General features: G+C 32.7%; 1 protein-coding gene across 4 annotated transcripts in view; it reads left to right on the top strand.

Moving 5' to 3' along the window:
• LOC132722043 (EGF domain-specific O-linked N-acetylglucosamine transferase-like) overlaps nt 1-15,026 on the top strand; it is a 34,998-nt gene that overhangs the window by 2,419 nt on the left and 17,553 nt on the right. For 3 of the 4 annotated variants that reach the window (XM_060706443.1, XM_060706442.1, XM_060706444.1), the window contains exons 2-6: nt 7,202-7,367; nt 9,638-9,735; nt 11,167-11,275; nt 13,380-13,477; nt 14,869-14,973. In XM_060706443.1, coding sequence (XP_060562426.1) covers nt 7,202-7,367; nt 9,638-9,735; nt 11,167-11,275; nt 13,380-13,477; nt 14,869-14,973 — 576 coding nt within the window. Of the gene's footprint in view, nt 1-7,008; nt 7,098-7,201; nt 7,368-9,637; nt 9,736-11,166; nt 11,276-13,379; nt 13,478-14,868; nt 14,974-15,026 lie in introns of those variants that run through there. The other variant, XM_060706445.1, reaches the window with a different exon arrangement.

Here is a 15,026-nt window from a genome sequence, read left to right as displayed (position 1 = left end):
AAGAACGCTTAGGCCTAGGAACTTCAAACTTGGCATGGTGATTTGTCATGACCAGCAGATTACCCCTAATGATTTTGGGATCAAGGGGTCAAAGGTCAAGGTCACATTGACATTGTAAGTAAAACGGTTTCTGATCAATAACTAAAGAACGCTTCGGCCTAGGAACTTCAAACTTGGCATGGTGATTGGTCATGAGCAGCTGATGCCCCTCATTGATTTTGGGGTCAAAGGTCAAGGTCACATTGACCTTGTATGTTAAAACGGTTTCCAATCAATAACTAAAGAACCCTTAGGCCTAGGAACTTCAAACTTGGTATGGTGATTGGTCATGACCAGCAGATGACCTATTGATTTTGGGGTCAAGTGGGCAAACGTCAAGGTCACATTGACCTTGAAGGTAAAAACGGTTTCTGATCAATTAACTAAAAACGCTTAGGCCTAGGAACTTCAAACTTTGTATGATGATTGGTCGTGACCAGTAGATGACCCCTATTGAGTTTTGGGTCAAGGGGTCAAAGGTTAAGGTCATGACCAGTAGATACTTGATAATCCTTTTTAATTGTTTGATCACTGGGTCAGAAGTCATGCATAATAACCTTATCACATGACTAATTGGCTGCTGATAGGGGGCATACATGTTTTACAAACATATCTTGTTTTTATCGATGACAGCTCTACCAAAATATACTTTATTTCTAAAGGAATGTCAAATAAATACTTTTGTTACTTATTATTCAAAAGATTATACAATGTTGACTATTACATGTCATTGCGTACATCTAGAAAATGGTCAAAAATGGAAACATTTATGAACACCCAAAACAGCAAAATTGGAAATGTTGCAGGTCCAGTGGGATTGAGCCTGTTCCTGAATAGAAATGGCGTCCCTAGCACATGCTTAAGCACAATTCAACATTTAGATATGAAAATGGCAAAATTTTGAATTTAGATCATTCACAGATGTGTTCATATGGCAGTTATTATACAACCTTCAATGCCATTCCATGAAAAGGTGCATATAATCCCCAAGTATAAGAATGTGTTTGCCCCGCAAAGAAAAAAGCAACTGTCAGATTTAAATGAAATGGAAGTGTGAAAGGGATCAGAGGTTTTAGGGCCTGCATTTCATAGATAAGACGTCGAAAGACAATTTTAAAAAGCAGGCAAACATCATAAGGGTGATTAAAGTAGGAATACTGGAATCACTCTTTAAGAAACAGATCAAATAGAAGCAAGTAAAAATACAAACACAACAATAATGTTGTGCTGAATGATATTCAAGTTTCATACCTGGTAGAATTACTTCTGTTTCATCACTATGGACGCTGATGAACTTGTTTCTTCAACTTTTCGTTGTCTTTAGTTCCCTTGATAAAGAGCAAGCTACTGTTGTCTTTAGTTCTTTTGGTAAAGAGCAAGTTACTGTTGTTATTAGGTCCTTTGTTGCAGAGCAAGCTGCAGTTGTCTTTATTTCCCTTGTTACAAAGCAAGCTACTGATGTTTTTGGCTCCCTTGGTTAAGAGCAAGCTACTATAGGCTATAGTGTCTTTGATAAAGTTTGTTTGTTTGTTTGTTTCATTTTACGCCTTTTCCAAACAGTATTTCAGTCATATAGGCCGGTAGTTTCCTAACCATCGTTCCTGGAGAGTTACACCAGTACTAGACTACCTTCCTCCGTGCTAAACTACCAAAGCATCTCCCGGGGATCGAATCTTTGATAAAGAGCAAACTACTGTTGTTATTGGTTTGCTTTGTTTTCTACATGTATCTCTTGTCTTTTGTTTTCCTTGCTTTATAGAAAGATTCTGTTGGGTTTAGTTTTCCTTGAGTTATAGCAAACAACTGTTGCCTTTAGTTTTGTTGATAAAAAGCAAGCTGCTTTTGCCTTTTGTTCAATTGAGATATATGCTGTAATTACAATTTTTGTCTTTAGTTTTCCTTAATGTAGAACAAGCTGCTGTTGTCTTTAGTTCCTTTGATAAAGAGCAAGCTACTGTTGTCTTTACTTCCCATGATAATGCGCAAGATACTGTTAGCTTTAGTTCCTTTGATAAACAGCAAGCTACTGTTGACTTTACTTCCCATGATAAAGAGCAAACTACTGTTGTCTTAAGTTCCCTTAATAAAGAGCAAGCTGCTAGTTCCCTTAATAAAGAGCAAGCTGCTGTTGTCTTAAGTACCCTTGATACAGAGTAAGCTACTGTTGTCTTTACTTCCCTTGATAAAGAGCAAGCTATTGTTGTCTTTACTTCCCATGATAAAGAGCAAGCTACTGTTGTTTTTTGCTCTCTTGATAAAGAGCAAGCTACTGTTGTCTTTACTTCCCATGATAAAGAGTAAGCTACTGTTGTCTTTACTTCTCTTGATAAAGAGCAAGCTACTGTTGTTCTAAGTTCCCTTGATAAAGAGCAAGTTACTGTTGTTTTTGCTCCCTTGATAAAGAGCAAGCTACTGTCGTCTTATGTTCCATTGATAAAGAGCAGCTACTGCTGTTTTTTGCTCCATTGATAAAGAGCAAGCTACTGTTGTCTTTAGTTCCCTTGATAAAGAGAAAGCAACTGTTGTCTTTACTTCCCTTGATAAAGAACAAGCTGCTGTTGTCTTTAGTTCCTTTGATAAAGAGCAAGCTACTTATATCTTTTGTTCCCTTGAAAGGAAAATTCTTCATGTCAGCTTTGAAGACAAGCTGTCTGCAGAAAAACTCTGACTAGGTCAGCTTTAATGACAGCCATCTGCAGAAAAAATCTACAGGTCAGCTTAAAAGACAGTATGTTCACAGTAAAATCTGCAGGTCAGCTTTAAGGCAAACTGTCTGCAGGAAATCTGTATAGGTCAGCTTTGAAGTTTAGCTTTGAAGACAAGCTGTACTAGACAAACTGTCAGCAGCAAAACTGTGCTTGTGATACATTACTTTAACTTGCAGACTTGCTGATATTTGTTGCTTAGGATGATAACTTTTTGTATATATAGAACAATATAATTTATAAAGCCAAATAATTTCTTTTGTCACATGATTATTGCAGTAGTATTATAGTATAATCATTATGTTTAGATATAAATATTGCTGCAGAAAATAATGTTAAGACTTAGATGTTGCAGTAGTACATAATGGTTGGGTTTAAAAAGTGTTGTAGTACATAGTGTTAAGATGTTAATGTTTCACTAGTCAGTAAGTAGTACATAGTGATTAGACATAAATGTTGCAGCAGTTCATAATGTTTAGACATACATGTTTCAGTAATACATAGTGTTAGACATACATGCTGCAGAAGTACATAATGCTTACAGTAGTATGCACATGTTGCAGTAGTACATAATGTTTAGACATACATGTTGCAGTAGTACATAATGTTTAGACAGACTTGTTGAAGTAGTACAGTCATAGTGTTAAGTTATACATGTTGAAGTAATATAATTATAGTGTTTAGTCATACATGTTGCAATTGTACATAGTGTTTATACATACTTGTTGAAGTAGAACATAGTGTTTAGACAAACATGTTGCAGTAGTACAGTGTTTAGACATAAATGTCACAGTAGTACAGAGTGTTTATACATACATGTTGAAGTAGTATATAGTGCTAGGCATACATGTTGAAGTAGTACATAGTGTTAACACAAGTACATAATGAACATTTATTTCTAGAACTAAATTGATCTTTCAGTATTTATCTGGATAGTACTCTTGTTTGAAAGACATAATTTGTTGCAAATTGACATAATAAAATTTATTCACATTTAACTTTTTCAGGTGGACTTAACAATTTAATCTTGTTCAGTTAATATAATAATTTGCACACTATATCTGTATCAATATTTAAGGCAAGGAAATAAAGTAATTATTGTTTGTCGTTGGACATTTGGTAAGAGTAGTGACTGATATGATGTAATAATGTTACTGACATAATCATTAGCTAAGTTATTACTTTATTCATATGGTAACAATATTATTGGTCAAATATTGGATTGACCATACAATAGCCCCATGTAACCTGGTCAAATGTTAAAAGGCGGACAGGTCTATGTTCTGTATGGAGATAGAGGTTAAGGAAAGGTCAGATATTGAAAGTCTTGTTTGATATTGATTAAACTGTGAGGTCATTGCCAAATGTACAGATGCAGATATTTAAAAAAGAATTTCCAATATGCTTAATATTATGGTACATGTAGTTAAAAATGTCATGTCGGTTCTAAATTTCGATCAGATGCTATAGAATTCAGAATTTCCTCTTTTCTCTAAATCAACATTCAGATATAGTGCAATAAATATTTTAGATGAAAAAAATTTTTTTTACCTACCGTTTCCAAACTGGAATGAGTTGTGGGTAGGGAAACAAAGATAGTTTTGAGGCTGGCCTCATAGTTATACCTCATTCCTTTACCAAAAGCATTAATACATGTACTCTGTTTGGTTCCTTATCTCATGAAAATTGTTCATTTTTCCAAAAATTATTTTTTTAAAGAAGGAAATGTTTAGATGTATAAAAGTGAAAAGATGTTGATTAAATATAAAGGTTTTTTTATAATACTAGTACTGACCAGTCTTAATCTTATAAAAGTTTGGAAGTTTTAAACACATAATAAAATGCTGGAATGGAAAGTGATTAATTAGCTTAATTTTTGTGTTTCATATTGTAATCCCTTAAAATTTAAATTTAACTCTGGACAAGTCCATAATCATTGCACTACTTGAAGAGGTTAAGGGTTAAACTTAATCATGTATTTAAGGGAAGCAATTGTATTAGTCATAAATGGTGACAGGAAATGCTTAAGGTTAGTACTTAACCTTGATAGGAGAGAGGTCATGTTTGTACAGTAACATCAACTTTAAGCGGCTTTCATGTTAGACAGGTGACAAATGTCTGCCATTATTGTAATGATCTATCTTGCATATAAATGTGTATACCAGTGATCTGACTTAAAGGCCCATTATGCCACTGAAATGATATCATGTTTATCTCCTTATAACTGTTTATTTTTCGTATCATGAAACAGATTACCAAAATATATTCATTTGCTTTTAATATAGTGCATGAGTATTGTGTATGGAAGTCAAAATACTTCATTATAAACATTTTGCTACCTTTATGATACACAACTGCATGTTCAGTGCTTCTTTTTCAGTTAAACATCTAACATGCTAGAATTAAAAAAATATAGCTTTCTTAGTCATGATGTGCCTTTAAATATATTTATACAAATGTAAAGTATTAGATATATATATTTAAAGACATAGAATAAAGTATTATATATTGTTTAGGTATAAAATGTATCATGAAAAGCATGGTTTGATCCACACACTCTGATATCTGATACATTGTGCATTGCAGAGTAGGCCCACATGCCCTGTCTTAAATCCTTAACCTGCTGAATTTTTGTAATGTATTTGCCCTGTTTTTGAATTTGGATTAGTCCACTTAGATTTTAAGGGATTTCAATATCAAAATATATTAAATCAGTTACCAGAGCTTGATCTTTAGTCGCATGGATCATCATCAGAGCAGGCTGGCCATGATGTCAGTGGTTCTACTCTGGTGGCAAAGGCTAATTAGGAGGTTCCGGCAGGTTTGATAAGGGTTTAAATTATATGGTATTACATAGAGAGAATTCATGTTACTTGGACTGTGCCAAATCAATTGTGAACATTTGACTCTCAAGTTTGATTCTTTAAAATTAACTTATTTTTTTCTTCTGACAGCAGCTTAAAGGTTAAAGGAAAATTAATACATCTATAAGATATATTGATAAAAAATGAAATACATAAAACAATAAAGTACATTTATAGGTGTTCATTATATTAACAACAGATGGTATAACTTGCTCATATATACATTTAAATGTATTGTAAAATTGATGTATACTTCGGCAAGAAAGTTTGTAATTTTTCTTGGCTTTAAAAGATGAATATTATGTTACTATATTAGTGTGTTATATGTTAATAAGAGAATATAATTGTGACTCACTGACTTATCTGATAATAAATTGATAAAATATACCTTATCAGGAGGGTTTTTTTAATGTTATCTTTTGACGGACAATGTTGGATTATTAATTTACGATATATTACCATATAATGTTCCTTATAGGAAGTTTTTCTGGACTGAATGCCTTAATTCAGTTATCATATACATGTAATGTTTGTAAAATGTCACCAAAATAATAACTATAGAGAATTTGTTTTGATATAACATTCTTTAAAATATAATATATGAAAAAATGTTTCAGGAAAGCAATTAACTGTTTGGCAAATGTTGAGACACTGTGATAGGACTGAGATAGTTATGTTTTCTAATTAATACATTGTAATTTGAAATTTGAGATTGTTACAAAAAATTTGATAAGAACATGGAAGATAGAAATATAATTAACAGAATTAAACATTAACTCTTAGCCTGCCAGTGGTAACTGATTCCACCAATGGGACAAGTGCAGAGCACATCCGTGCAGTCTGAGCACGGTCTGTTCATTACACTTTTCAGTTTGTACTTATTTTGAAATTTTTGCTGAGAAAAAATATCGGTGGTTTTCTCCAGAGAGATTGACGACAAGTTCATTTTAGATATTTAGCATTGTAATTAGAGTTAAATATTAAAGGGACTCCACTGAGGTTTAAAAGCCTTAAAACATAACATTTGAATTTCTTACATGAATGAGCTGGGGTACTTTAAACAGAAATATATGCAAAGATAGTTAAGAAATATACTTTGAAATAAATTGAAAATCGTATTTTCATGCTTTTCTTAGCTCGATTTGAGTGAAAAGCATTTAAACGCTTTTCATTTTGGGTCATTTTTTTACAATTTGAATAACTATTCTGGAAAAACAAAGTGTGCGAATGATCTAAAATTTTGCACAAAAATTAGTGGTCTAAACCTACATCAAGTGGTACATTTATCAGGAAAAAATATTTTCATTCCCATCATGTCAAAAAAAACCCTCAGTGGAGTCCCTTTAAATTTACTCAAAACTTTTTGTTTGCAGTATACATATATATATATGTAGGTGATAATATGATGTTTTGTCATTAGTTTACTGATAGCCAGTAGCCTGAGATACATATATGCTTAAACAGATTTAACTTTTCAACTCAACTCAAGGTAAAATATCATTTATCTGTAATTTGTGTTTATTTTTGTTTCATTTATACTGATACATTGAAATTTTGGTGTGTTTTGTTTAGATTTCGGTGATATATTTTCAGAATGATATGGCAGTTAACATGGTTATCTCCCTTGCTGTTTTGCCTGTGTTGCCATGGTTATAACTGGAGCGAGCTGAATCTTCCAGTCAGACACATACCTTACTACTTCAACAACAATCCTTATATTAAGGATCTATGCAAGGAAGATGATGATTGCCCATATAAGGTAATATTTTAATTTTCCACAGGTCAGGTGTTATGTTATAAGACTTACCTTGTTTAACTACCAACTATAGGGGCGTCACATTAATCCATTTAAACGGGTACGGTCGGTTTTTAGCTAAAAAAACGGTTAGAAAATTCAATTACTGGTAACTGAGTAAGTATTTGACTAAGGGGAGGAAATATTAAAAATTGATTCTAAAGTTTTTTTTATAACAAGATATGACAATTGTTTGTATTTTAGTTGTACTCAACCCTAGTTGAAAATAAATACTCCATATACGGAAATGTATTGTAATCATTTTGAGTACAAGAAAATATTAACAAAACGGCATATCTTGTCATAAAGAAACAAAGTTAATGTTGAAAATCTAAGGATTTTATTAGTAAGGTCGGTTAAACGTTTAACACGGTTATTTCATCGCCGTTTAAATGGTTAGCATTTTTTCTAATCGTGACACCCCTTCTACCAATCTTTCATATGCTAGCTTGATAGCTTCCTCACGTGGCAGAATTCTGAGTTCATTCAGGGGTTCGAACCAATTTGAAGTCGGCTATCTTAACTGCCATGAAAGCCATATGCTTTTTCTCATTTAATATCACCTTGCCTATATGTAGGAATAAAATATAACTAGAGATACATGTATTTCTAAATTTTCTAAATTTTTGAGGCATAAATTCTAAGTTTTGCTAAAAAAATTACTTTTTATACTAGATAGGAATACATGTTTCAGAATGTTGTACTTGATTAAATGATAAAGTAACAACTGGTGAGTAACAACTGGTAAACTGTCTATTTACTTTCAATACAAAGGTCTTTTGTGAACATCTGTCATATATCATAGTTACTATCTTATTCATTAAACAAAGATATAAATATAGAGTTCTAAAATAATATCACATGAATATTGAGTTCTTTAATAATGTTTTTATCACATGACATAGTTTGGTTTCTATGCTATATAGTTTGGTTTCTATGCTATATAGCTGTTATGTATTTCTTTATTTTACACACATGTTCTTTATATTACACACAAGTTCTTAATATTACACACTAGTACTTTATATTAAGCATATGTTCTTTATATTCTTTATATTACACACATGTTCATTATTTTACACACATGTTCTTTATATCACACACGAGTTCTTTATATTACACACATGTACTTTATATTACACAATTGTTCTTTATATTTCACAAGTGTAATTTAACTTTGTCGTGACATCTTTTTCACTTATTCTACATGTATTTATAAAAAGGAAATGGCATAAAGTAGCAGAATGTAAAACAAGTGAATTTTCATTAAATTTACTTTGTTTCGTCATTTGATAAAAGAATCCTTTATTTTTTGACATTTTATTCTTTGTCTTAGTATTATAAAATTTTAATAAACTTATCCAAGGAAAAGTTGATATGTTAATATAAAACTGGAAAGTGGCTTGGTTTATAACATTTTCTTGAACTCATTTTATCCAATCTTTCATCACAAGGGAAGTCATGTGAGATCCTACCAATATATACCTTATTTTGTATACCTATGTGATCTGAAACTGGAAGTATTTTTTGTAAATGCCGCTGTGTATAAACAGAATCACTGTACCCTGGCTTTGCAAGCATATACAATTCAATATGTACCATGTCTTGTTACATCCGATTACTGTTCCTTTCTTGGCAGCCTATATATTTTAACTTGAAGATCTCATATGACTGAATAGTGACCAGTACAAACCATGATTATATGGCATAGATGTGTCAGCTGTTCTTGGTCTGCACTGGCAGCATGAGTAGAATCTGTTACTTCCTACAGTCTAAGACTACAACATGTAGTATATTATAGTTCAGATTTTTTTCCAGACAATATACATGTCAAACAGACAGATTTTCAGTTGGTTAAACTAGATTTCAGATAGCTGTTAATACACAACTCAAGGCATTTCCTAAGAATTACATAATAAGCTCAGTAGGGAGAGCATTGGATTAGCCAACCAGGGTTTGCTGATTCGATCCTTATGCATGGAGAAATTTCTCTGTGAAATGGATCATGGACATTGAGTCATATGGTCATTCGTCTCTCACTGATGATTCAGAAATCATGCGGAATTACTAATTGGTCTTTTGCAGAGAAATTGGTAATTCCAGGTTACTTGTCCAACATAATTATATTGATATAATGTGAACCACACTTTTCAATGGCATTTTCATTCATAAAATAAATTAATTGAACTGCTGAAGCATTTGAAATACTGATCATTGCTTGTTGGTCTTTTTAGATGACACTTAAGAAGAAGAGGTGTTGGGGGTATGAGAAAAAATGTCCGGTTGAAAATAGAATGTCCGTACCAGAATGCCCTGGTGATAGCAGAGGATGGTAAGTTTATTGTTAACCCATAACCGCATGAGTATTTTGTGAAAAATGGCTGTTTTCATTGAAAAGTCTCCCGTTTCAAGTTCAAATTGCTATAAAACTATAAGAACTGCTTAAACTTGGCACAAATGTTGACTGGACCATTGCCTTTTTAACAACGTGCTCAGTCTTAAATTTCCTGTTACCATGGCACAGTTGTAACATCTCAAAATTGCCAAAAGTCGTTGAAATAAACAAAAACAAGTGTTAGGGGCCTAAATAAGGCATTTTTTAACCATTTGAGACAACAAAAAAAGGGGGGGGGTTGAAAAGGCGTTAAAAGGCGTGTATATCGAGTAATGGGTTGAAGATGCAATTACATTTTATTTCTTTGCTTAAAAGATAACCTCCTATCTTTTCTCATTGTTTTTGTCAGATACTAGTACTCTTGTATGTGTTAAAATGTTAAAGTAGACCTCTTCTTTTTGTCTCACCTCTGCTAGAATGTAAACATCTAGTTAAGAATATAAAAACTTCTTGTTTAGGCCTTTGTCAGTATATAAACATCTTGCATTTACAAACCTGTTCATGATACAATGTATATACCTCTTGCCTTTGTCAGGCTATAAACCTCTTGCCTTTGTCAGGCTATAAACCTCTTGCCTTTGTCAGGCTATAAACCTCTTGCCTTTGTCAGGCTATAAACCTCTTGCCTTTGTCAGGCTATAAACCTCTTGCCTTTGTCAGGCTATATACCTCTTGCCTTTGTCAGGCTATATACCTCTTGCCTTTGTCAGGCTATAAACCTCTTGCCTTTGTCAGGCTATAAACCTCTTGCCTTTGTCAGGCTATAAACCTCTTGCCTTTGTCAGGCTATAAACCTCTTGCCTTTGTCAGGCTATAAACCTCTTGCCTTTGTCAGGCTATAAACCTCTTGCCTTTGTCAGGATGTAAACTTGCCGTCATCTTGCATTTGTCTGTGATACAAGCCTGTTCATGATATAAACATCTTGCTTATCTCAGAATATTGACATCTTGCCTTTGTTAGGATGTTATATTCTTGTTCTAGCCAGGATATGAATAAGTTATCTTTGTTAGAATGTACACCTAATATCATGATTTTAACAGCAAAAGATGAAAGTGATGTTTGTAAATCTTTTGTCTATGAGAAAGTAACTGTGTGGTATATAAATATTTATCGAATTAACTGTATTGCGCTATTATGTCCTCTCTTACTAAAATGTCAGCAATTGTGGAAGTCACTCATCTATAAAAGAAGAACATAAATAAGGCTTTCAACTTTGCCAAAAATGTCATCACTGCTGTTAGTTTCCTGTTATTAGAATGGTAAATGATAATTATGTTTTGATTTTCTTGGAAATGATTTCCAATAATTATGAAAGTCTCTGATATTTTTTTTTGTGAGAATGATTGTTGTTGTTGTTTTTTGTACAGGGCAAACACAAAGGAGGACCAAATAGATCAATTCTGGAAAGGTGCTGACTTTGGTTATGTACAGGAGAGGAGGAATGAAATGAAAGCCTTTTGTGTTCCAAAATCTCAGGTAGATAGAACAGTTAGTTATTCTGTCAAAAGGCCTAGTGGTTAAAGTTGCTGACTTCAAACCACCAGCCCCTCACCATTATGGGACTTTGGCTTATTTTGTTACATCCAAAGTCATGATGGCAATCCTGTGGCAGTCACTGATTAAATAATGGTCTGGATCACATTGAAACCAGACATAGTTATCCTAAAGAAGGCTGTTCCTGTTTCTTTTGAAAATTACTCGCATTTTAAAAAGCTGCAGAAATATTTCAGAACCATTAATCTAAACAAGATATGTCCATAAAATGGCTTGCTGGTTAAATAGGACTCACTACTGGAATAAGAAGTCAGTCCAAGAAGGTGATAATTCAGTCTCAATCTAGAGTCTCTGTGAAAAAATTGTAAACAAAGTGGTCAACAAATATTTAATTAGCTTAATATACTGGAAGCTTGTTACATCCATTTTGATTGGATGATTGTTTTTATATTATCTAGATACAACTACACATCTACTGCAAATTAATGATTTTTTTTTCTCTCCATTTTAAGAATGCAATTGTGCAGTGTTATAAATTTGATATGACTTTACATATTATATGACTGTTTATAATACTGCATGTTTGTAACGTTGCTTTTAATTGCATAATCATGACATTTATATAGATTTATATTAGATATACACGGCTGCTGTCAATTTATGAAGAAATCTCACTCTCCTCTTTAAAATCAGATTCTTGCTGTATTATAAATTTGTTATAAATATTTCTGACAGGTCATATGAGCCTATATAAACGGTTGTTTGCAATATAACCCAAGCCACTATTTCCAAACAACAATTTATATATGGCCGTATAACCTTATTACCTGTCAAAAATCTTTATAACTAGTAGTTTACATGGGTGTTTACTATATTATGCTTATGTCTATTTTTAGCTCGACTATTCGATAAGAATAAGTAGAGCTATTGTAGTCACCCGAGCGTCGGCGTCGGCGTAACCACTTATGTTAAAGTTTTTGTAATAGTTCAAATATTTTCAAAGTCCATTGACATATGGCTTTGAAACTTTGCACACTTGTTCACCATCATGACCCCAACCTGTAGACAGGAGGAGGTAACTCTATCAAGCATTTTGACAGAATTATGCCCCTTTTTCAACTTAGAATTTATGTTAAAGTTTTTGTAATAGTTCAAATATTTTCAAAGTCCATTGACATATGCCTTTGAAACTTTGCACACTTATTCACCATCATGACCCCAACCTGTAGACAGGAGGAGGTAACTCTATCAAGCATTTTGACAGAATTATGCCCCTTTTTCGACTTAGAATTTACGTTAAAGTTTTTGTAATAGTTCAAATATTTTCGAAGTCCATTGACATATGGCTTTGAAACTTTGCACACTTGTTCACCATCATGACCCCAACCTGTAGACAGGAGGAGGTAACTCTATCAAGCATTTTCACAGAATTATGCCCCTTTTTCAACTTAGAATTTATGTTAAAGTTTTTGTAATAGTTCAAATATTTTCAAAGTCCATTGACATATGCCTTTGAAACTTTGCACACTTGTTCACCATCATGACCCCAACCTGTAGACAGGAGGAGGTAACTGTATCAAGCATTTTCACAGAATTATGCCCCTTTTTCGACTTACAATTTAGGTTAAAGTTTTTGTAATAGTTCAAATATTTTCAAAGTCCATTGACATATGGCTTTGAAACTTTGCACACTTGTTCACCATCATGACACCAACCTGTAGACAGGAGGAGGTAACTCTATCAAGCATTTTACAGAATTATGCCCCTTTTTCGACTTAGAATTTATGTTAAAGTTTTTGTAATAGTTTAAATATTTTCAAAGTCCATTGACATATGGCTTTGAAACTTTGCACACTTGTTCACCATCATGACCCCAACCTGTAAACAGGAGTAGGTAACTCTATCAAGCATTATTTTTTACTATCAAGCACTAGAATAGTCGAGCGTTGCTGTCCTACCGACAGCTCTTGTTACTGTTCATATTTGTTGTAAAAATCTTAATTAATTACTAATAATAAAACAATCTATTGTATTTTTGCCTGTGACATAAGGAAGGAATATAAACTCAATGATTTGTGTATTTCAGGATGATTCCAGCTTGGAATGCTCAAAATATGCAAGATATTGCTATGCAAAAAATATTTATTTAGACTTTAGACATGCAACTTTTACAGCTAATGAAAAGTAAGTATTTTTAGCTTAACTATTTAATAAAAATAGATTTATAGTATTTTAATGAGAAATAGAGGCTATTGAATGAGTGTAGGTTCAATACTGAATTTATTGAACAAATTTAATAAATTACATTACGCGAGCATGATATTATTGTATTTAACAAGTTCAATAAATTCAGTAATGAACCTTCATGAGTGTAATATTTTATTTATCCAAAGAAAGACTTTGAAGAGTGCGAAAGAATCATTTTTCATTGACGTGTCTACAGTGTAATGCTAATACATAAGCGCATCTTTACACTATGTTTGTATTACGTAAATGACGTCACATAAAAATATATGCACGGTTGTGCAATACCATTTTTACGGAAACACAAAATGGGCATTGGAATGTGATAAATTAATTTTCTAATTCCAATCTGATTGTGAGGAAGTTGCAACAAAAGAATTTAATCACATCAGTTTTGCTATAAATAAGTGAAAATAACAATAAATGGGCCTCCATGGCCGGAGTGTAATGACAGCCACTTCAAATCACTTGTCACTCATTGCTGAGGGATAAAATCCTGTCAGGGACCTTCGATTTTTTCATGTGAGAAGTGCCGTTTGTGACTGAAATTTAATGCTGAGGTCTTCACCTAACAGTAAGTGTTGGTGCCATGTAAGACACATCCAAAAACAGAAATTAGGAAATGTATCTTGGTGTGAACTTAAAATACCAGGGTCACTATCCCAGACATATAACTGTGTTATGTTTTTCAAATAAATTTTCCTCTGATAATTCTTACATTGTGTAGGCTCTTGTTTTATTATCATGTTCCGAGACTATTTAAGCATGCTGTCCTCACAGCTCTTGTTCTTGTATTAGTGTGTGCCTGTGGTGGAATATGACAGTTTTGCAGCTATGAACTAGTCTGTCAGAATAAATATTGTATGAAAACCTCTTTATGTCACGACATAGTTTACAGAACCTTGTTACCTTGAGTTTAATATTTATGTGATATGGATTTTTTAACTCTCAAAATCAAAACAATCTAGACAGAGTACAATATGGAATTGATATAGATTGCAGTCTGGAAAATGAAAATAAGGCCATCAGATCACAGTATGAAATTGATATGGATGTTTTGGACTTTGTAAATAAAAATAAGGTTTTATTGAGTGATATATGGATTTGATATGGAATTTTCGGGTTAAGAAAATAAAAACAATGCTAAACCAATAAGATTGGTTCAAATTATTTATATTTGCAGATCACAAGGTGAAAACGCTGATAATTCATTGGTTACATTCTAATAGGTGTCAGATAAATAGAAATATGACCCATTTTCAGTATTGTAAATATATAATTCATTGGGTTTTATGTAAGAACTTTTCAATTCTTATCATCTTGTATTTCAGTTTTCAAGAAGATTTTTTGTTAGATGGTGAGATAGGGGGACATTGTGAACTCAATAAACGTCTGCTTAAAGCGGAGGGAGAACATAAAAGTCCTCTCCAATCATGGTACTTTACATATATATTCTGCATTCTGTCCATTTTAAGAGTGTTTTTAAGCC

The sequence above is a fragment of the Ruditapes philippinarum genome, unplaced genomic scaffold, assembly GCF_026571515.1.
Source record: "Ruditapes philippinarum isolate M1 unplaced genomic scaffold, ASM2657151v2 ctg853_1_1_1_1, whole genome shotgun sequence".
In the NCBI taxonomy this organism is placed as follows: domain Eukaryota; kingdom Metazoa; phylum Mollusca; class Bivalvia; order Venerida; family Veneridae; genus Ruditapes; species Ruditapes philippinarum.
Note: the sequence above shows the minus strand (reverse complement) of the source record. Positions and strands in the feature narration are given on the sequence as shown.